Source organism: Boleophthalmus pectinirostris, unplaced genomic scaffold, assembly GCF_026225935.1.
Source record: "Boleophthalmus pectinirostris isolate CB_2022bp ecotype Guang Dong unplaced genomic scaffold, ASM2622593v1 HiC_scaffold_3, whole genome shotgun sequence".
NCBI lineage: Eukaryota > Metazoa > Chordata > Actinopteri > Gobiiformes > Gobiidae > Boleophthalmus > Boleophthalmus pectinirostris.
The window spans coordinates 23,673,767-23,697,826 of NW_026571299.1; the positions used below are offsets into that span (position 1 = coordinate 23,673,767).

Sequence of the window (24,060 nt, forward strand, 5' to 3'; positions counted from 1 at the left end):
CCCGCTCCAGCGCTGCCACAGCTATAGATCCATACAGAGCGTGTGCGCAGTGCGTGGAAGTGGGCTATAGGCATGTGAGGAGTTCTGGGCTAATGAATTTCATTTAGGCCAAACGGTTCACTCATTGTGACACTTGAATATTGACGGACATTGACTCGTCACACACCGGTGTATTAGGCCAGTATCAGAGTGTGAGCACAGTCCGGGGGCTGCTAAATCTTGTTTGGAGCTCTCAGGTTCACTCGGCTCACTGAGTGAGTGTGAGCGTTGGACGACATCTGGCGGAAGACAGAAGCACTGCACCCTCCATAAAACTTAACCTGTTCAGATCACGTGACCTGCCCAGTGTCCACTGCCTCGCTCTGGTCCAGGTTCATGTCTTCAGCCTGTGCGTGAGTGTGCGTAAGTGTGCGTGCCCTCGTGCTCATCTCTTCCCGGGGGATAAGCGCTACTTTCTTTGGCACATGCGCAATTCGCACAGGTAAAGCTTGACCGTCCATCTGCGCGCGCGCGTCCAGTTTCTCCAGGGACCGTCTCCATGGCGACCGTAAACAGTTCGGGTAGTCATGGGAACTGTGTGAGTGTCGTGCGGCGGCCGTAGCAGAGCGGGCAGACACTTCCGCTATATTAACGTTCTATTTTTATTGAACACGTTTACCACGAGAGAATCATGAAACGCTCCAACGTGTAGCAGGAGCACAGCGTCCCAGAGGCCCGGGAATGTACACGGACTCCGGGCTGGTGTTTGTTCTGAAGAGCCGCGTCTCTGAGCTGAGTCCAGATTGAGATGTCTCTGGATTTATCCCCGGGTCATGTAAAGAGGTGACAGCGTGAGCACTCGGCTGTAGGTAAGACACACGCACCTGATGAGGTCACTGTGTACGAAAACAACTTTATTACAGTTTTATTTGAACCACTGACACAAACAACATGAGCATGAAAATACAACAGACTCACTGCACGATCTGTTCACAGACTCACGTGATCAAGTGGTCGAGATGCAGCAAATGCCAGGTTTGATTTTGGGCCTAAACAAGAACATCTACAAACACTTCTATGTGATATTGTTCTATTTCTGTGTGATATTGTTCTGTTTCTGATCAAACTTGTGTAGTGTTGCAGCCCGCCGCGCCCCGCTTCGGCCCGGTCCTCCCCGCCCTCAGACCCGACCGGCTCCGCACCGCCAAAGCTCTGGTGGAGAAGGCGGTCAAGGTGGGACAAACTTTACTTTTGTGCACATGGTTTTCAACTGGAACTATTCCTGAGTAATTTATAATAAGCAGCACTTCATTAAAACTAAATATGAAATGAACATGACAGTTGAAAATATTCATAGATGTGTAGACTGTTTGCGTTTGATCATGCTAACATTAGCTAATTGTTTTGGAATAGAGAAGCAGATTCGTCTATTTTAAAAAAAGTCAAGTGTGGGGAGCCTATAGCCCTACTGAAACTTTTTTTAAATGTTGATTTTTTAACATTTATTTTATTTTTTTTTACCAACATGCAAAGACAATAGAAAAGGAACAAAACAATCATGACCAAGACAATAACAATACATGACAATTCCATTACACATACATATACATTTATACACATACATTCACACATGCGGATACACATTAGATGTATACATGTGTGTGCAAATATACATACACACACATACATACACACACACACACACACACATAAACCTACACACGTACATGTTACATATACACTAATACACATACATACTCATAAACATCTCAACATTTGATGAGATTTTTTTCCTTTTCTGAGTGAACACATTCCTCCTCCAAAATATAACAGTGCTCTACAAACTGACAAAAATATTTATAGATTCAGCATTTTTTGTACTAAAAATATATTTCTTCCCGAAAGAATAATCAAGTTTATCATTTCCCTGTACTTTGTTTCTCCCACAAAACCCAATAATACTGACAGGGGGCATAGCTCAAAACCATCAATAGTATTAAAAAATATTTTTTGTATTTTACCCCAAAAGGCACCAGCAACATGACAAAATGACAATACCAAAATAACTGCTCAACAGACTTAACTTCAATAGAACAAAAATGACACAGTTCAGATTCCTCAAGACCCCAAACTTTGATAACTCAGTTGGAACACATTTTTCTATGGGATGGATTGATCAAAAAGATCTTCCCATTTTTGTAAGTTCTATATGGAATATTTATCAGGCCTACTGTACTTACTTACTTGTTTAAAATCTTAACAGGATCTATCAGGGAATACATTTTAGTGAGTTAAAGATAAGAGAAAGAGGTTCACATTTGGCATTGCCAGATCCTGTGAATGAAACCCCAAAAGTCCTCTCTCTCTGTCTCTCTCTGTGTGTATATAAACGCTAAAGGCATCTAAGATTCTGTTGTGATTGTATTGTTGTAACTGTGCAATTAAAGGTAACATTTCTGGTTGGGCGTCTGCCACCTGCTTGTCTCTATGGAGATGATATGACTCAGCTTTGAATGTTCAACAGTATGGCATTAAACTTCTATCTAGCTTGCATTATTCTGTTCTAGTGTTTTGCTAAAAAAGACATTCTCACCTCTCCGCAGATCTGAACAAGCGCTTGTCTTCATGGAGATAGATAAGTAACCTGTAATTTTGTACTGTGGAACCAGGTAAAGCAGTATCATCTCCATGGAGACAAGCAGGTAGCATACTCTACACCTGAAAGGTTACACAGTGCACCTTTAAAACAAGAGGAAGATAAATTATTTTGAACTAATGTTATTTGTTTTCCCCCTAACCTCTGTTTCTCGCTTCTGTTTTAGCTGCATAAGATCTTCTCGGTGCAGGGCCCATACCCAGTGATCAGGGAAGTCTTGAGGTCCAGGGGGTGGGTGGAGAAGCGCCTGCCCCGCCCCCTCCACAAACCCTCCCAGAGCCAGGGCACCGAGACAGAAGACGGTGGAGAGGGAGAGCACGGGCCTGATGGAGCTGGTGAGGGGTCCTTTTTACACACATATAGTACTGATTTAGAAGTCCACAAAATGGTTTCCTGTGAGTTTCATGTTAGAACATTGTTACCTCATCAGAAACATCCTGGGAACCTGGAATTGTGTTTGGTTTCATTCACACCTGTTTAAGCAAAAGCCTTTGTTGCTTTCAGTTCAAGAGAAATGGGCAATACCAAGTCTGAAATCATCCAAATGATTCTATTGAATGTATGTGGAGTTTAAAAACACAGTGGAGCAGTTCATGTTCATGACATCACAAGGGGTTGATGAGGAAACAACATGATAACATAGATCAGAAAATAGTGTAACATGAGCCCTTTAAAGGTGCACTATGTAACTATTCTGGGGGCGGGTTTTGTTAAAATTTGACACAGTGTGTCGTTGAACTTGGTTCTCTTGTCTAAATTCAATTGCAGGTGTTTCTTTTAGTTAAAAAAATACATTAAAACATGCATTCTTACTGTGAGCAGACTCTTTTCTCCATAGATCAGGCCTGTAACTTGGTTTGGTTGTGTCATCATACTGTGGAATATTTCACGCAAATCAATAACATTTTCATGGAGACAAGCAGGTGACAGTTACTTAAACCTCCTGCACCCGAGGTACATTTTTGTACAGGTCAGCTTTTCTTTTTTGCATAAATTTGGCTGTATTGCACCAAACAGCACCAAAATTTGCCAATTTGTGTATTTCGTGATGTATTTTTATTTTCGGTGGGGTTTTTTTTTTTTTTTTTTAAAGATCACATTAATGAACGGTCGATAATCAAGGTATGTACAGTTTTTCCCCCCGTTGACTTTCTTTCAGAATGGCTTTTTTTACTGGCATAACTTTGCCAGTATAGTTTTACTTTTTGATTTATTTTTCATTCTTTGGTGTTGAAAACCCTTTGAAATTTTGATTTTTTTGATATTTTTCTTTTTACTGTGTCTTCCATTACAAGTTATATCAATAGAAAGACATTTGTACATGTGAGTCCACACTGAAGGTCAGAGATAGAAATATTTGAGGTTAAATGGATATGGGTCATCTGATAATGCAAACACAAACATTAAAATGAGTTGAAAGACACGGAAAAAATCAAATTTTAATTTTTTCTCATGCACATAATTTGATACTTTTGCTTTCAAAAATGGCATTTAAGGGTTAAAATTTCTAAATATTATATATTATTTGGTATGTATGATTAAGGCAGAAGTAAATGAAACATTGATATAAGAAAGTTGGACAAAAATTCGTACTGCATGAAAATATTGTGGTATTCTTTTCCATTGTACATTTTTGTCACAAAGAAGCACAGGTGTGATTATTTTAAAGGGATACATGAGGATTAACATTCCTTACAAAGTTACATAGTGCACCTTTAATGACATAGATTTAGAAGTAAATGGGTTGTGCGATCACTTACCTTTTTTATCCAATCTTGACGGAAGTGTTTCAGTGTCAATGATCATTTGAGTCTTTTTTATTGAAGAGTATAGTGAATCTTTTAATAAAAGTGTTTGGTTTGGAGCTGCTTTCACCTTTTAGAATTAAATAGAATAAGAGTGGGAATTGTTTCTGAGGTTTATTTCAAAAGTCTGTCTGGTCAGTCTTCATACACCTTATTACTAAATGCCACATTTCTCAGTTTTAATTAGGAGCCTCAATGACCCTCCAGCATTACACAGCATGAGTTAAAAATGTAGAAGGATTAGTGTCTTGTGTTTACGGCTGTAACAGGAGCTGTATAAACAGATCTTACCTCAGAGGCTGGGTTCACACAACATCACAGCATTTTAACCTGCCCATGGTTTAGCTGAGCTGGAGGACAGGTCACGAACCTCTGGAATTTCCCTTTAAACTGTCAAAGTGCAGATGCTTTGACCTGTTTATGGTTAAAGGTCCTTGGCCTTTTGAGCTTTAGGTCTTGTTAGAATGTTGTTCCCTCCTCAAAAACAGACCTGGATTTGTGTTTTGTTTCATTCACACATGTTTGGGTTACTCTTTATTATTAGTCTGTCTACATCTCCAAAGCCCAAAATGCTCTTTTCCACTGTATGATGTAAGTTAACAGTTCCTTTTACCTTTAGTTCAGTAGAGATTGGCAATTCCAGGACTGAAATGGTCCAAATGATTCTAGTGAAGGTGTGTGGAGTTTAAAAACACAGTGGAGCACTTCCTGTATTACCACATGACATCACAAGGTGGAACAGAGTGTTTTCTGTTTGAGGGAAGAGCTCAGCCTAAATGTGCAGGGTTTGTGTGTTAAACGTGTGTGAATGAAACAAAACACAACACATTTCTATTATATTGTACTGATACTTGCTCAAATGAGTGTCTAGTTTCATTGTGAGTTTTTGTTTTGATGTTTTTGGCGATCGTCCCGTTGAGTTACTTGCCCAGTCCTCCATGTGAGATCTTCCAGTTATAGTGTGTGAATGTATCTTATGATCCATGCTTTTATCTCTACACATCTTGACTACTGTAATGTGCTGTACACTGGTATCAACCAAGGGAACCTGTCACACATATAGTTAGTCCAAAACTCTCCAGCACATCTTTTAGCCTGCACACGTCGTAGAGCAGGGGTCTTCAACATTTTTCAGGCCAGGGACCCCTAAACTGATGGAGAGCTGGAGCAGGGACCCCCTACTATATAAATGGCTTACAACTGTGTTTTATATTAAATTGGGCCTAGTGTCGTATAAAAACATATCTACTGTATTTTCCGGACTATAAGTCACTCTGGAGTATAAGTCGCACCAGCCAAAAAATTTGCAGTGAAGAAGAAAAAAACATATGTAAGTCACACTTTTTGGGAGAAATGTATTTTATAAAATCAGAGACCAGAAACCGACATTTCATCAATAAAGTTCTAGTAATAACAACAGAACAGAGAACAACAGGCTGAATAGGTGTTAATATGTTAACGTAACATATTAACAATTATTCAGATAATTATTACATAAACAACAGAACATAAGTTTACCAAACTCACAGTCTCACTCCAAATCACTAAATCCACTGACTTCTTCATGCTCAGTGTCACTTCTGCGTGACCTCCGGAGATAAACCATAGATCCATGAGGTAAACAGAGCTTCTGTGTAGCTGTTGTCAGACACAGCATCAGTTCCATTTAGAATTATTCCGGCTTTTCTGAATCCCGACAGGATGGTTTTGGTGTCATTGAAGCTCAGGCTTTGTTGATTCATCCAATGACTTTCAAGAAAGTTACAGGAGCACCCTCCCAGTTCCCGTGAAGCTGTGTTCCCCATCCCTGCTTTCCTCCAGTCCCTCACAAGTTTCTCGCTCACTCCAGACTTTCTTTCTACTGCTCGATTACCGTTTTCAGCTGAATATTTCACTATTTGCAGCAGGACAGGGACTTTTTCTACAAGAGGCATGTGCAGTAGTGTGAAGTGACAGTGGTACAGGAGTAACAGAAGCAGAAGATACTCACACACAAGACTAGAGCCTCTCACAGCTGTCAGTGTGAAAATTTTAATATATAAGTTGCACCAGATATATAAGTCATAGGACAGCCCACACCATGGAAAAAGTGCGACTTATAGTCCAAAAAATACAGTACTCTGTTATTGTACAGGAGGGGGTATTCTATCGAAGTCGCTTAACAAGTCCAGGCTTATCCTGAAATCCTGAACTGAAACCAGCTCCATCTGCAGATTAAGCCTCAACTCGTTTCATGACAGAAATAAGCCTCTGACCAAAACTAATTCAGGCCTGAAATTTAAGCTGCACTTTGAGCCCATTTTCCTTGATGTTGTTGCTCCATTGATATGCCTTCTCAGTGTCACCACGAGCGGTTACTCACTGGCTTTTAACACGGCGTGAGAACTGTGTGGTCCTCTGACTAGGAGTGTGCAAATGTGAGTATGTGCGCGCATCACTCACACCTGTCGGATTTATCCCCTCAGACGCCGCGGAGGAAGACGAGAAAGAGGAGCTCCGCGATGACATGGACGACCTCACGGTTAGACTCCAAACCTGACACCTCCAGAGCCGCTCTCAGACCACGGGCGTGTGCCTCTAATGCTCATGCTAACCCCTGTCTGTCTCCTCTGTCAGTCCCGGATGGTGCGAAATGAAACCACGTACTTGTACTGGACGGCACGCAGAGACGCCATCGACTGTCACTCTCTGCGCAAAGACCAGATGATAAACCACTACGAGAACGCCGCTACTTTTACCACTAAGGTTGTGTTCAGATATAAGAACGGTATTTAAAGGTTGTATAGAGGATTTTCCAAGGAACGAGAAATCCAGCGACTGTTTGTCCTTTTTCAAATGTTGCGCATGCGTGAAACCACCCCCCCTCCCCTACAGCTCCCTACGTAGAAACGCCTCCTCCCGCCTCCTCTTTACGCCAGAAACAGGTTTGTTTACAGCCGGTGAGCTGCACATGACTTGTAAACAACTAACTACAGTGTTGGTTAGGCAAGACGGAGAAGTGAGGAGCGGGGGGAGCGGGTGTGCGGACATTTCGTTCGCGGACGAGAAGTGAGGAGCAGGGAGAAGAGCGGAGCAGGGAGAGAGGAGAGGGGAGCGGTGCGCGGAGATTCCGTGCCCGGAGAAGTGAGGAGCAGGGGGAAGAGCGGAACGGGCAGCGGGGACAGGAGCAGGAAAGGGGAGCAGAGAAGAGTGCGCGGAGATTCCGTGCGAATGAACTAGCTACAACACGCAGCAGCAAGCGGACTCTTTCTTTGCCTTGAAAATTACGTTTTCAGACATAGGATATCGCTATCGTGTCCTGACAAACGTTTGACTAGCTCTTGGAAATAAAGTACGTTTTCATAATAAGCAGAAGTGACCTGTCCAGGAGTAATTTGGCGACCAGTGCGTCAGTCTTTAGACCCTGCGTCTGTTTCAGTCGCGCCATCGCTGGAATTAATCTATAAGAATCACCTTAGTTTGGCTTCGCTGCTTTTCCCCTTGTCTTCTTCTTTCAGCGACCTCAAAAACGGACTTTCTTTTGCGGCTAACTGCTCCTGGATTCTTGTTTGCCATTGCAACAAACTTTGTGCTAACTGCGAGGAAGATATAGGTAAAAAAAAGCCGCTAAGAACTGTTGCGTTGGTGGAGTAAACAGCGTCTGTGCGGCTTGCGTCTATGGACTGCGTGACAGGCGTACGTAAACCACTTACCGGCGGCGCGCAGGCAAGTCAGTTACGCTAGAAACGTAGGGAGATTGATTGACAGCCTGTCAGCTAACAGATAACGAGACAGTGTCGTTATCTATTGGCAAATGTTTATTGAGTTGATGAATTTTTATTCTCTTTTTTTTGGTCATCATAATTACAAGGCTACTGCACCTCTATAATGCTATCATTGACAACTTGAAATAAAAAAAAATCCTCCATACAACCTTTAAATGTTCCTATATATTTCCAGTTCTGCAAGTATAGAGTGTATAAAGAAGTAGACTAAGGGAGTGTGACGACAAATGAAGCTCACATAGCTAGAATGATGAAATGAAGCTCACGCCTACGTCACAAACCATGAAGACGTTTGGAAACATGTGATGACAGTTTCCAGTGAGGTCTGTTCGTGGTAGTAAGTCTGACAAAATCTAGGAAAAAGGAGAAAATGTCCCAGTTTTCTTCATCTCCATGTCATCGTAGTGTTCTGTTGTGTTCGGCTCATCAACAATTCCAACCACATCTCAGTTTTCATCATTTCCCCACTGAGTGCACTGGGTACATGTGATTAGAAGAGATGAGGCACCAAATTCCAGATGATTCCAAACAGCACATATGTATGCAATCTTCATTTTACAGCTGATCACATTTACTTCAGTGGGTTTTATCCATAGAACTATAATCAAATCTGGAAGCTGAACCCAAGATGGTGCCGTATTGTTTTCAGTGGCCTGTGGTCAATGGCGCATGAGCCCATAAAAAGTTTTCTCTTCCGCATTTACTTCTTCAGTCCGGGCGAGCTCCTCCCAGCCGTGTGACTTCTGTAACGTGCATGGCGTGTAGTGTTTGGACCAATCAGAGTGAGAACTGCTAGAGTGGAGTGAGCGTGGACTCAGAGCGGGGCTATGCTAAGTCGTACAAAGATCACTTTTAGGCGCTTTGAGGATTTAAAACATTTTCAGAGTTTATGTTGTGAAAATAGAAAGAATCCCTACAAAATCTGACCTTTGTGAAAGCTGGATGCCCTGTCAGAACACGGGCAGTTTGAATTACCAAAATGCATTGTGCTTCTATGGGAGAATTGTTTCTGGGTCCAAGCTCCCAGAGGCTGCAAGACCTGAAGCGGCCACTAGTCGGTCGGTCTCAAGACGGGAGAACGCTTTAAGATGTTTTTATTATAATTCAGGGTTTGATCGCAGTCGGTCGGTGAGCCTAGTGTCTGGAACTCCATCAGAAGTTTTCATCACATCTTTCCAGATGTCTTCCTGGTTTGTGACTTAAGCGTGAATAGAGACTATTTTGAGTCAGGTTCCACATTAGGAATAGAGACAAAATTGTGACATAAAATCGCAAAAATCACGTAGAACGGGTTAATAGAAACATTTTAAGGCCAAAATGATGAGGCTCACAGCTGCAGTTACAGACAGAGAGGCCACAATGTTTCAACATAAAGTCAATTGGAGCCAGAGTTGATGGAGCCAGAAGCACGGCCATGCTTACTTTCTGTTTGGAATGCTAGCGGTTTAGCTATGTCCATTTATATATTATATCGTATCATATCATATCATATTACATTACATTACATTATCTAGATCAGATCATTGTTTGACTGATCGGCCCATTTAAGCTCATTTAGAATTACAAAATAATCATATTTTATCATTTGCCCTCATGCATGGACTAATGCTGCATTGCTTTGATTTTAGAGATGTTTTTAAATGACATTTTTTGTGAGGCAACCTCACTTTTTCATTGCTTAGTCAGAACATAAACTCTCACCAGTCTGAGCAGCTCATCAGAACAATGATAATTACTTTACTGCTTTATGAAGAAATACAATTCATATTATGCAGAATTGAGTTAAGCATTTTGGTCCGGTGTTCTGTCGAAATGAGCTGCCCTGTTGAAATGAGCTACTCGCAGCCTAAATCGACAGTGACATCTATTAATTCACGTTCCCTGTCGAAATAAGCTACTTTACATTTTTCTGTTGACAGTTGTACAGATCCAATAAAGCCAAACTTAAAGCCAAACCTCCCCAGTTTTACAACATATTTCTTTGGATTAGAGAAGCGGGTTTGTTGCTGTTTGCACAAGGTGATCACACTTTATGCCTTAGTTCTGTCAAATCTAAACTAATTTATATGAATATTTGTAGGTAGTTCAGGTTGACAGTAGTATTCTGCTCAAACAAGGCTCCAACTAAAAGGAGCACATATCAACAGGACAATTTAGCCTTTGAATAATGCTCCCATTGTAGAATCACAATTATTCACTCATTTAGATGAATTTGGGCAGAGCTCATTTTGACAGTCTGATATCTTCTATCAAATAAGACTCCCACTATAGAAGAGAAAGAAATGACTGAAAACACTGAAATCTTTGTATTAAATATCACAGGCTACAGTGTGAATTTCCTATTATAGTATAGTGAGATTTTATTTATGCAGCACCATTCTAAACAAAGTTACAATGTTTTCTTCTCATGGAAACAAAATAAAATACGATGTAATGATAACAATAGTGATAAAATAAAATATTAAATCCAAATGTAGGTATTCTGCTGCAAATCTAACACACACATTTCGTTGTTTACATGTTTAACTGGTCCAAACAAACAATAAAACCAATACACTTACAACTGTGACTCCACTTCTGCCTCAGGAGCTCAAATTGACGGCATTTAAACTGTAACAGCACTTGGGGGTTGGGTGCATCTGCATTAGGGCTAGGGAGCTCAAATCGACAGGACACCTGCCCTCTACAGTATTTTCTGTTTCTCATGTGGCCCCTTGAAAAATGATATATTATATTGTCTATGTCTGCAAGTGAAATTCATGCACTGACTTTCACAAAAAAACTCATTAGGAGTTTAAATGTTTGGTGGATCCTGATGGATGAACTTGAGCCATTATGACTGTACTCAACCCAAACCTTTACCCATGTACTTTCCAGTTTTATTGGTCAAACATTGATTCTCTGTAGCTGCTGTTATTCCCTGAGTGTGTGATGCTAACTATAGGCATGCTCTGTCTGCGGCTTTGTTAGCCTTTAATCTGAGCTTTATTCTAGCACAATCCGATCAGAAATAACTGACTTATCTGGAATTACAGCAGGTGATCTGATTTGTGCTGTTAAGTCCCTCTCAAATAACATTACAGTCACAAGCTAGCTAGCAAAAGCCAACAGTTTTTCAGTTAGTCGCTCTCACCTTTTTGTTGCAACTCAAACTCTTAAACAGAAACATGAACGCTCGTATTGATCACAGGCTCCTGAAAAGTGTAAATCCTTTTTTAAAGACTATTTCTGACAGTGTTTTGCTATCCTGAGCACTGTGTCACCATGGTAACTGATGAACATTCCACCATACACATACATGTAGTGCACCCCCAGCATGATGTCACTGCAAAGTATCAATAAAAAAGTTGTGCTCATAAGAAACTCATAATATTTGAATTTAAAACTTCTTTGGAACCAGCAGTGTCCAGACACAGGAGTTTGTATATTCTCTCTGTGTCTCTCACTCAGACCCACTGCACTGTGCCCACTGGCCCTGAGCTGGAACCCACAGGCACTGAAGGATGAGTCCAATGTCAAGGACGGATCAAATGTCCTCACAGGGACAATAAATTGTAAATTAACCTTAAAGTGTCACTACTACCAGAGTGTAACGTGTGTGTGTGTGTGTGTGTGTGTGTGTGCGCATGGGTCGGTGTGGGTGTGGGTGTGGTGTGTGTGTTTTGTGTGTGTCTGTGTCTGTGTGTTTGTGTGGTGCAGGTAGGTCTGTGTGTGAACCTGAGGAACCTGCAGTGGTTTGACTCGGCCGACCCAGACACCTTCTTCCCCAGATGTTACGTCCTGGGAGCAGAGGACGAGAAGCACGCCTTTATAGGTCTCATTTTTGTATTTTTATTTACCATGACGACTGACAAATATTGTAACATCATGTCAATTTGAGTAATTAGTGATAGCGATGATCTGAAGGATTCTACAGAGCTGTTTGTTCACACAGTGGACTTCAGGAGGACGGCCTGCACCAGTCTGCTGCAGCATGTGGTGGAGACTCACAGCAGCAACAACAGAGAGGCTCTGCAGACAGAACAAATGCATACTCCAGCAGAGCCTCTGCAGGCCAACAACAGTGAGTAACATGATGACGACACAACTGCCTCTGCCAATGGAGAGATTTGATTTCTGGATTTGCTCCAGCAGTGCTTTTAAAGAGGACCTAGTCTGCCAAATCCACTTCTCAGAGCTTTTAACCATGTTATAGTTGTTTCCTTCTCATTTACCCTCAGAGTTGTTTTTGGAGGGATTTGAGCATGTTTAAGGAATCTTTAATTGAGACGCCATTTTCACTGCCATTGGCATATGCCCACTGCTCTGTACTTCATTCTCCAGTTTTATTTTCTTAATCATTGATACAGATTGGACTTAGTAGCATCACATAATCATTTTATAACATAACATAATGATCCACAACTGTCATAGATTATAACAGTACAGCAGACACAAGCACAGTATGTGTTCTTTAAGATGTTTCAGTCACTTTTACCATTATCCAGGTAAATAGAAATTAAATCATGATCAGGTTGATTGGAAATAGAGTCACTCACTGACAACAGCAAACAAAAACAGGAACCATACCAACCAGGAATACAGGAAGCAACAATTTTTCTGGTTTTGGATCTTACACCTCTGATTTCACTCTAAACATTAATGAATATTAGTGAATATTGTCCCTGTTATCGTGTGGTGTGCAGAGTCCAGGAGCAGGAGAGCATGCATCGTTGGGCCTGGCATCATAGAGACAGCTCTGCGTGTGTGCCAGGACTTCCTCATTGATCTGGATCACGGAAACATTGACCGGAACACAGACACGCCCCAGTCCACAGAGGAGCAGCAGTGGGCGGAGTTTCTCCATGAGTATTACCGCGTTGTGCAGTGAGTTTTCCAGTGAGGAAGAGGATGATGTGTGATGGAATAAACAGTGATGGCATGGATGTGTTTAGATTTCTATCAGAATATTCTACAGTATACAGTGTGGAACATTCTAGGCAAAGCACATAAACACATGTCCATGGACAGGACAGTCACAAAAACACATTTTCCAGTGCGATATACTGCTACAGAAACAATATATCATTATATTGAAAGTACCAATACCGCTGACACAATACCTGTACAGCAGAGTAACCTTTTCTGTGCAACAGCTCTCAAATCTGAGCTGTCATAAATGATAGCAGAATTAAACACACAATTAACTCAGTCTCCTGTTCCCCAGCTCAAACTGTACTAGATAAAAATAAGAACAAGTTCCACACAAAAAAAAATCTACACACAATAAATATTGAGCCCCAGAAATATTGTTCTAGCCTTTTTATACTCAACAACAGGGCTTGACTGATATATCAGTTGGCTGATATTATCGGCTGATATGGACACTTGGAGACATATCGGCTTAACAACACTGAGGCGCTGCTTGAAATGCTCCACAACACTGATGGTAAATAAAAGTGAACTTCAGCGCAGTTTAGGCCAGAAACCAAACTACTGCTGTTTTTATCAAAGTGTGAATGCGGAGAAAAGAGACTGTCCGACACACAGAGGACTGTCCCATGGAGGACAAAGGAAACACTGCTGTCAACATGCTGGAATATTTTCTTTTTACAGACAGTTGTTTTGAATCAGGATTAGAAGACCACTTATTAGTGAAAACTTGTGATCTGAGAGGAGTCTCTGTGAGCCGTGAGTGTTGCAAATGTGTTGGTTTTGCTACTTTAGCCCTTAGCTGCTTTGAGGCTAAACAAACAGCCTGTTTTCTCTTCCATTGGCCTAGTGACAGTGACTATAGTGTCTGTAAATGTGACTGAACCTGTAGTGATATGTAAATGAGCTGTGAATAGAGGTGTGAATGATCGGAATTTACACATATCATTAAGTACTGTGGTGCATATGCATTTACCGCTAGACTGATAATGGTAGTTTACTTACATTGTTTATTGGTTAATGTGATGCAAAAATGCTATTAGGCCAATCTACTGACTTTAAATATGACTGTAAAGACACAGAATAACAATAAATGTCGCCTAAACAAACCCAATTTAAAATCCAGTAGGGCCAGGCCTAGGTTTTATAATTATTTGAAGACTTACAGTGAATTTTTTACATCACTAAATATATTGACTGATCAGCTGATTGACTGATTGAAATATATTGACTGATTGATTGATCAGCTATTGTCACCTCCAACTCCCATTTTATCGGTATCATATCAGCTCCAAAAAACAATAAATCAATACAGTGATTATAGTGACAATGCTATCCATGGATACAAGCAGGTGGTGGGAATGTTACTATTTTATTTTTTATTTTATTTGATCCTCTCTGTGTTTCAGTGATGGAGCAGAGATCAGAAACAGCGCCCTCTTCCTGCAATCGTGTGCACAGATGCTCCAGAGGCTCCGAAACGTTTGTCCTCAACTCGACACCGACGGAGTCAACAACATCTGGATCATCAAACCAGGGGCCAAGTCCAGGGGCCGAGGTGAGGATGAGAACATTACACAGTATGACATAACACTTGACATGATGACATGACATCTGAAAATAACAAAGTGTGGCTTTAAAATTTGTAAAAATGACAAGAAAAAGTGATAAATTCACAGTGTTGGGAAGGTTACTTTTAAAACATATTCCTCTACAGATTACATACCCCAAAATGTAGTTTGTAACGGAATCCATTAAATTACTTAAGGTGAGTAACGTAATCTGAATACTTTGGATTACTTGATTTGGTTTAGAGGAGCAAAGATGAGGATATCTTCACATAAGATGTTTTGTCTGCTACAAGAAAATAAAAAGCCCAGACTTTACTTAAACCTATTAAAAATATTATTGATAGAAGACGAGGAGACACGGTCCATGCAGCATTTTGTCCTGTTAAATCCTGTTTTAGACCTGGTTTAGTCCTGGTTTAGTCTTGGTTTAAACCTAGTTTAGACCTGTTTTTAGACCTGGTTTAGACCTGGTTTTAGACCTGGTTTAGAACTGGTTTAGACCTGGTTTTAGACCTGGTTTAGAACTGGTTTAGAACTGGTTTGGACCTGGTTTAGTGTCTGACAATGAGTGGAATTACCGAAAAAAAAAGAAAAGAAAAGGGACATAGCCCGAAATGTGAAAACAGGAAAATACCGCCGTGTAATCTATGTATTTCAACAAAGTAACTGTAATCCAATTACCTCTCATTGAAACAGTAACAGTAACTGATGTAATCTGTTACTCCCCAACACTGTAAATTCACCCCTCAAGCAGGTGAATCTCATGTAGATGTAGGTTCAAAATGAAGTCATCTTTCTGGTAGACGAGGAGCTTAAGCGTTCCTCTTGTCGCAGGCATCATCTGTCTGAACCGTCTGGACGACATCATGGCTCTGGTGGACAGGGACAGGGCGGTGATCAGGGACAGTCGCTGGGTGGTGCAGAAGTACCTGGAGCGCCCCCTGCTGGTGCACCACACAAAGTTCGACGTGCGTCAGTGGTTCCTGGTGACAGACTGGAACCCTCTGACCGTGTGGTTCTATGGAGAGTGTTATCTGCGCTTCTCCACCCAGCCCTACTCCACCAAGAACCTGCACAGGTCTGCACACACTACACCAACATCTACATGCACAGGAGCTGCACTTGACCTGGGAATAATTTAGATCAAACCCAAGAAATAGAGGCTTTGCACCGTCACGTGACCCCTATAGCAACGCTATGCCATTAACTTCAGTAGCATCGGAGAAACATGGGCAGGTTTTGTTGTGTATTTGGTTGTTCTAGACGCTCTGAAAGGGATAAAACGAGTCGTTTCTTCACTGTTCCTCTAGAAATTACTCATCAGGAGCTCAAACAAAGGAATTATTGAAAAAAAGATGGGAATTATGGCTAGAGAACATAAACCACAAAGAGATTTCCAATGGTATCATCAAGTCACCCAAAGTTTGATCGCGTCACTTTCATCAAGGTATTTGCTATTTAAATTGTTTCATAGCTTATTTAATGAGAGAAGCACATTTACTGAACTAAAATTTCATTAATTTATCCAGGAGAACTCGCACTAGAACCCAGATTGGGCTCCTACTATCAATATGGGGTACGAGTCGAAGAGCTCTGTGAGCTGAACCTCGAAAGAATCGGCCATGAAAAGATCCTTGCGAATGTTAGAAAGATCCACTCGTAAAAAGCGATTAATTCTAGAAGACGTAGTTGTGGATAAGCAAGACAATAAAAATACCTAAGCCTGCCATATAATTGCAGTGGGCTGTTATTATCGTCCCTTCATTAGCTGCTGCGATTCAAGGCTTTAGAGGTGTCTCGTTCAATCGCTGAGAGTGGTTATCCTGCATGAAAATAACATTAGATTTTTTTTCGCCTTCCGTTGCGTTTATAAACAAATGAATATCGTGTTGAAATTTTGGAAAACGCTTACCTTTCCAATCAAAACCTTGACATTACTGGTAGCTTTTCCTACATAAACACATCTGACCCACCCAGAAACTAAAGACTGGTACGCCTCTAGGTGTTTATAAGCCTTGATCTGCTCTTTGATGTAGCTACTGATCGCAAATATCAAGTAGAAATTCTACTTCTGGCCATGATTCTATCGAATCGGAGTAGAAACTGGTGCTCACATTGTAAGGATCGATATTAGAGATTAATTTTAGCTTTTCCAAGTAGTTTTTTTGTTCATCTGAGGCTAGCGAGTCGAGATATTTCGGGAGAGATGGAACACTCTCGCTCTGTTTAGCGGCCATGCTTGATCTCGTGTGCCCGGTGTCATGGCGGTTACCATTGCTGTAGGGGTCACGTGACAGTGCAAAGCATCTATATATGGGGGGAAATCCATAAATGTTGTTATGTAATAGACTACACAGCAGCACACTGTGTCTGAAAGCTAAGTCACTTTTAATAAAATATAAAATAAAAAACCTTTTAAAATTCAAATTAATTAAAGTAAAGCCTACACAATTATTTTCTAATGTAGATGACTTCAGTCTGTCATGTTCTTATGCCTCAAAATTAGGATTAGACATAAACTTGTACCTTTCCAAGGGCCACATTGGTCCTCAGTGAAGTATTCATTTGATGAGTGTACTTTTGAACATGTTATCAGTGACGTCCCCCCACAGCTCCTGTTCACTGCCTCATCTTTAAATATTTATTCATTTAGCACGACTCAGCAAAAACTTCAGAGAGATAAAAATGGACAGGAAGTAGTGATGCTGACAGTGTGGTTGCCGGGCGCTTTTGTGCACAGAGCCTATTATCATGTTTTAAAAAAGGTACAATCACAACTGAACTGTGTCTTCAGAGCTGTAACCTGCAGACAGAGACACGTCCAAGTTTGTCTCATTCTATTGACATGGTTAGAGTGACCAGATTTTCAAAATTAAAAAAGTGGGACATCCCTGTTTTGCGATTGTTGGTAATAATAAAATTGTGAAATGAGTGTGTAATTAAGGAAAATTGTTCTGCACTCAGGACTAATGTGAGTCGGTTTAGTCACAGTTTCTTGGTGTTTTGGTCATTTTTAAGCAGCTTCTCTATATTTTACCAAAACAAATGACAGTTACTGTTGTCAGGGATCAGATTGGTCAAAAATAGGTATACCTGGGACATTTCTTGTATAAAACTTGGACAAAATCAGTGGTTTTGGATAAATCTGCTGGGACAGGGGACACAGGCTCAAAATTGGAACTGTTCTGGGTAAATAGGGACACCTGGTCATTCTAGACATGCCTCATGTGAAAACTTAGAAGCTCCAGAATTCCCTCCCTGAGCTGCAGAGGCTGCACTAGCACTGACTCAACACTGGTCCAGGAGCTGGGGTTTAGGGAGTGACCATTTAGATCAGAGAGACATTTTAGGTTTTTCACTGGGGGGACAGGGTTTTGATCTGCTGAAAAGGAGGCTAATAAAATATGCACAGGATGAGTTTCATTTGGTTCTTTACTGTCCTCTGTATTCTGATTTGAAGAATATTTTATTTACTGCTGTACAGGCATCAAAACCTCATGTATTTTGGTTGCCAGATTACAAAATGATAAATTGGCTTTATAGGAAGTTCCTTATGAGGAAGTTTTTGTTTTAGTCCATTACATAACAAATCTGGTCACCCTAAGAATGTCCATAGAATTAGAGAAACTTGGACGTGTCTCTGTCTGCATGTTACGACTCTGGAGACTCAGAGAAATAACCTGCAGATCCTGTATGACTCAAGTATGTTTTTTGTCAGAGCGTTTATTTGTTTATTTATCGATCTGTGGCTGATTGTAAATGTGTTTACAGTGTCCTTTGAGCCCATACAGGCACAAATGTGTAAGACACTATAATAAAAAAAAATTTTGTGTGTTTTGAGAAAAGGGCTCATTTCTTTTGCAGGATTTCTAAAACCTGCATAGAAACAAAACACTTCTTCAGGTATATACCGTATTTTCCGGGCTATTAGACGCGCTCTTAAGCCTCTAACCCCATCAAAAATCTACCGTGCGCCCCACAATCCAGAGCACCCAATACACAAATCCACTCGGGTGTCCCAGCACAACTTCAGTAAACTACAAAGCTGCACAACCTGCAGAACATGCAAACACACACGGAGCAGACAGGGACCGCACAGCAAAAAACACCCACAGACACACTCATCACTCCATGCCGACGAGGAATGGAACGGAGGAACGAACGAGAACGAAAAAGCGAATCCAGTGTGCCACTTCTAGACACAACTGAACAACTGAGTCACTGCAAACATGCCGACAATCCAGCGGTCCCAGACAGCACCCTCCCTACACGCCACGACTGAACAAAGCCCAGAGTCACCGTGAATGCGCCAAACAAACAAAACCACTCACCCATCCAACTGTTGTGTTTCCTTTAAAGTCCAGTGCGGTTTATTTGTGAAAAAAGTTCGAAAATAGACCATTTAATGACTGTGCGCCTTATAATCCAGAGCGCCTAATAGCCCAGAAAATATGGTAATTATAAATATTTCATTATTTGTAACCTTATTTGTAACCGGAGCCTGAGTTTCAGCTGCTTGTATATAATAATACTATCTGCAATATTAAGAGGCCTTTTTCCATTCTAAGGAAATGTTTAGCCTTTAATTGCTGATCGCCATGGCAACATTCATCGTGAAAAAATCTTTATAATGAGACCAGTGCAGTTCGATTTGACTAATAGACATGTTTTTCTCCTCAGCTCAGTTCACCTGTGCAACAACTCCATCCAGAAGCACTTCCAGCCGTCCAAAGACAGACACCCAGACCTGCCCGAGGACAACATGTGGTCCTGTGCCCAGTTCCGGAGCTTCCTCTCTGAGCAGGGCCGTGAGGAGCTGTGGGGGAGCGTGGTGGTCCCGGGGATGAGGCAGGCGGTGGTCCGGGCTCTGCAGACCGCCCAGGACTCGGTGGTACCGCGCAGGTCCAGTTTCGAGCTGTACGGAGCAGACTTCATGCTGGGACAGGACCTGAGGCCGTGGCTGTTGGAGATAAACGCCAGCCCCACCATGTGCTGCTCCACCGAGGTGACCGCTCGCCTGTGCCCCGCCGTGCAGACCGACACGCTCAGGGTCATACTGGACCGAAGGAACAACCCCAACGCCAACACAGGGGCCTTTCAACTCATCTACAAACAGGTCAGACTGATCATCAGGTAACTGTCATTTAAAGGGACATATGAAACTATTAACCTATAAACCTGCACATTTAGATTATAGAGCTCTTCTCTCAAACAGAAAACACTCTGTTCTACCTTGTGATGTCATGTGGTAATACAGGAAGTGTATTTTTAAACTCCGTACATCTTCACTAGAATCATTTGGATCATTTCAGCCCTGGAATTTCCTGTCTCTTCTGAACTAAAGGTAAAAGGAACTGTTCACTTGAAAACTACAGCTTCATGACATCACAAGGTGGAACAGAGCATTTTGAGCTCTGGAGATGTAGACAGACTAATAACTCAAACATATGTAAATGAAACAAAACACAACTCCATGTATGTTTTTGGTGATGTAACAACATTATAACATGGTTTAGAGCTCACACGAGTCAGTTTTGTCAATCAATCAATCAATCAAACTTTATTTGTATAGCACTTTTCATACATTTGAAATGTAGCACAAAGTGCTTCACATGCAACAGAAAAAAATTGCAATATTAAAAACAACAGCAACCCCCCCAACCCATTATTTCCTGCATATATACAACAATAAAACATAAACATAAAGCTCCTAAAGGTTATAGTAAAAATATAAATGGAGAGCTAAAAACAGATGGAGACTAAATAAAATAGTAATGGTAATTTAAGTAAAAGCAAATAATAATAATAATAATAATAATGATAAAACAAGTAAAAGTTTAAATTAAAAGCTAAATTGAAAAGATACGTTTTGAGTTTACTTTTAAAAATATGAACACTCACACACCTCAGATCCTCAGGTCGACTGTTCCACAGACGGGGGCCGTAAAAGCTGAATGACGCCTCACCGTGAGTTTTAGTTTGAACTCTTGGGACAGTTAAAAGGAGACTACCTGAGGATCTGAGAGTCCGAGAGGCTCATATGATTAAAGCAGATCAGATAAATAAATAGGACTAAGACCATTAAGAGCTTTATAAACCAATAAAAGAACTTTAAAATCTATCCTGAAGCTCAGAAGAAGCCAGTGCAGAGACTTCAGTACTGGAGTGATGTGCTCTCTCTTCCTGGTCCTCGTCAGCAGCCGTGCTGCAGAGTTTTGGAGGAGCTCTAGTGGAGCTGTGGAGTTTTGTGCAACATAGGACCATTAAACTTTGATACTTTGCACTGACATCACACTGGGGGTGTTCTATATGTATCTCTATGGTGGAAAGTTCACAATGCAGACACAATACAGACATTAGCAAAGCTTTTAAGATTGTCTGAAAACTCAAGAAAAAACAAAAAATGGTTTTAAACAGCACATTTTCATGAGTTTGTGAACAACACAAGCGTTCATGGTTCTGTTTAGAAGTTTGGCTTTCAACAAAAAAGTGAAAGTGACAAATTGAAAAAACTTTGACTAATGTTAGATTATGACTGTAATGTTATTTGAGAGGGACTTGTTTAACAGTGCAATTCAGCTCACCTCTTGTAATTTCAACTACGTCAGATCTTTCTTGTCAGATTATGTTAAAATAAAGATCAGATATAATTGAACTTGAGTAACAGAGCTTCAGACAGAGTCTTCAGTGAGCATCAGGTTCCCAGAGAATGCTGATGACGTCAGCTGTAAAGTATCAGTGATGTTTATGATATTCTGCAAAGTATTACTCTGTTAAAACCTACACAGTAGCTCAGTTGGTGGTTTGTTCACTGATCTGAAGGTTGGTGGTTGAATTCTCGACATAAATGTCATGGGTTGAATGGTCAGGTCCACTAACCCACAGGTTGGAGGTGTGATTCCAGCTCCCACAGATGAATGCTGTTGTTGTGTCCTTGGGCAAGACACTTAACCCACTTCTCCCCCAGTGTCTGTGTGCCCTGGTGTGTGTGTGTGTGTGTGTGTGTGTGTGTGTGTGTGCGTGTGTGTGTGTGAGTGGTTCCTTGCTGTAAAACACTTTAAGTCTTGAAAGTGGAAAAGCGTTGTATATAAATGTGACCATTTATCATTGATATACATTTGTAGCACACACACTCAAAATGAAGTACACTTGAGTGAATCAAACAGCGAATACACCACCTACACTACAAACATATAATCTGAATCACACCTAAAATTATAGGTGCCACAACTTGATCTTCTTGTGAGTTTGATACTCTATGAGTGATGAGCTGAAAAAATGCCCAGATATGATTATAACTAAATATGCAGAAGAAGGAATTTAAGTCCATTTGTCATGTGAATGTATGCTAAAACATTTTGAAATGCACTTATTTATTTTGTGTCTGGATTAACATGATTTAATATTATAAGAGTCTGGCAGAAGCACATTTTTGCTTTAATAGCTTTGTAAAAGGGGCTGGGGGCCAATGCTTCTCCTCACTCCTTTTTGGAATTATAGATTTTTTTTTGTAGACTATATTCATGATCAGTAACGTAAAATAATTGCCTTTATGTATCTGCTGATTACTGTTGGAACATAATGTAATTTATCATTTCTGAAAACTTGTGCACAGCCCATTGCTTAGTCATAACATGAACTCTTAAAAGTCTGAGCAGTTCATCAAAACAACCCAATTTGTGTTTTTTATAAAGAAATACAATTCATATTATGCAGAACTGAGTTAAGCATTTTGGCCTCCACAATATTTTCTTTTTCTCATGTGGCCCTGTGGAAAAAATGAATTGCCCAGCCCTGATCTATAGTTAAATAAATGCCTCAAATGTCTGATAATCTGATGCGTTGTGTTGTGACTTTGTGATGCAGTGTGTGTTCAGTGTCTTGTGTCTGGAGGTGTGTTTGTGTTGCAGCCTGCGGTGGAGGTCCCTCAGTACATCGGGGTGAACCTGCTCATCGAAGGGGCTCCTATCAGACGACATCGAGCCCAGTTGAAGCCCCCTGCTGCTGCCTCCCCTGCACCTGCACCTGCCCCTGCACCTGGCCTGTCCTACCTGGAGGAGGGGGACATCACCCAGAAGCTCTCGGTGCAGAAGTCCCACACTCTGGCGATCATGGTGCAGTCGAACAAAGAGAATCGCTCAGAGAAGAGGAGACAGGCCCAGACCTCACACAAGAACACAGCCTCCAAGGTCTGCACAGTATTCAGGACAGGGATCAGCACTGTTCTTCTTCTTATTCTGTACTATATATTATATATATATATATATATATATATATATATATATATATATATATATATATATATATATATATATATATATATATATATATATATATATATATATATATATATATATATATGGTCTCAGTTCTGGTCTGGTGCTGGTTTCATATATATATATTATATATGTTATATTATATATGAAACCGGGACCAGACCAGAACTGAGGCTGGGAACAGGACCAGGACTGAGACCGGAACCAGACCATGACTGAAAACTGTTTAGTTCTGTTTTAATCCTTTTTCAGTCCGTATGTGGTGCAAAAGTCCGACATCGCAGTTTAAGTCACGGAAACGGGAAACACCGTTATCCATTTTTTCATGGAAAAAATTAATCATCCATTTTTTCATTTTGGTTTTGGAGACAAATAAGGAAACTGTTATTTTTTCATTTTCTTATTTTTAGTTTTATTTTGAAAAACAAATGAACGTATGATACACAGTTTGCAGACTCTTCCTGTGTTCTAGAAATGAATGTAAACTCTTTGTTCTCCAGCTCTCCTCTTCTGCGTACAAGCCTCAGCAGCACTTCCTCCCTCCAGAGCTGCCCGTCGTCGCCCACGCCGAACCCCAGAGGAAGGCACGTCGTCTGGGCCACGGATCCTCCTCGGCCCCCCTGGTCCCACGGAGCCTGTCCTTCTCCTTTAACCCCTGCGGACCCCCCCACGCCAGGACCAACCCGAGCACCTGTCACCGCTTCACCCTGCCCCCCGCGGCTCCTGACCCCCAACACCGCACCTGTCTGACCCTGCCCTCCATCCAGGTCTTCAGCCTGAGAACAAACATTACAGCTGGGAGAATGTTCAGTCGTAAACCCACTTTTCACTCGGTTCACTCCAGTGCGCACAGAAAACAGCTTTTTTTACTTCCCTACGAACAAAGTGTGGCCATAAATAAACAGAATGAACAGAAATTGTAAAGATATTTAAGGTAAATATCCATGGATTTTAGAATAATGAAAAATTAGGACTGTTGCCATGGCAATTTACAACTCTTAACAATGTAGTCAGCCTTTTCAGTGGTCAAAAGTCCTCAAAATGGTGTCCAGTGAACATAAATTGTAAAGGGAAATGTGGTGATTGGGTTCAGTGTGA

The 24,060-nt window shown here is 41.0% G+C and overlaps 1 protein-coding gene across 1 annotated transcript; it reads left to right on the forward strand.

Moving 5' to 3' along the window:
• Positions 1 to 998: 998 nt before the first annotated feature.
• Positions 999 to 23,885, forward strand: ttll3 (tubulin tyrosine ligase-like family, member 3). The gene is made up of 13 exons (XM_055160319.1): positions 999 to 1,014; positions 1,115 to 1,212; positions 2,802 to 2,937; positions 6,906 to 6,961; positions 7,057 to 7,185; positions 11,904 to 12,018; positions 12,139 to 12,271; positions 12,897 to 13,070; positions 14,525 to 14,673; positions 15,521 to 15,764; positions 19,367 to 19,802; positions 22,597 to 22,875; positions 23,463 to 23,885. Exons 1-13 carry the CDS (start codon positions 999 to 1,001, stop codon positions 23,883 to 23,885), a joined length of 2,388 nt encoding a protein of 795 aa, XP_055016294.1.
• The last annotated feature ends 175 nt before the right edge of the window (positions 23,886 to 24,060 follow it).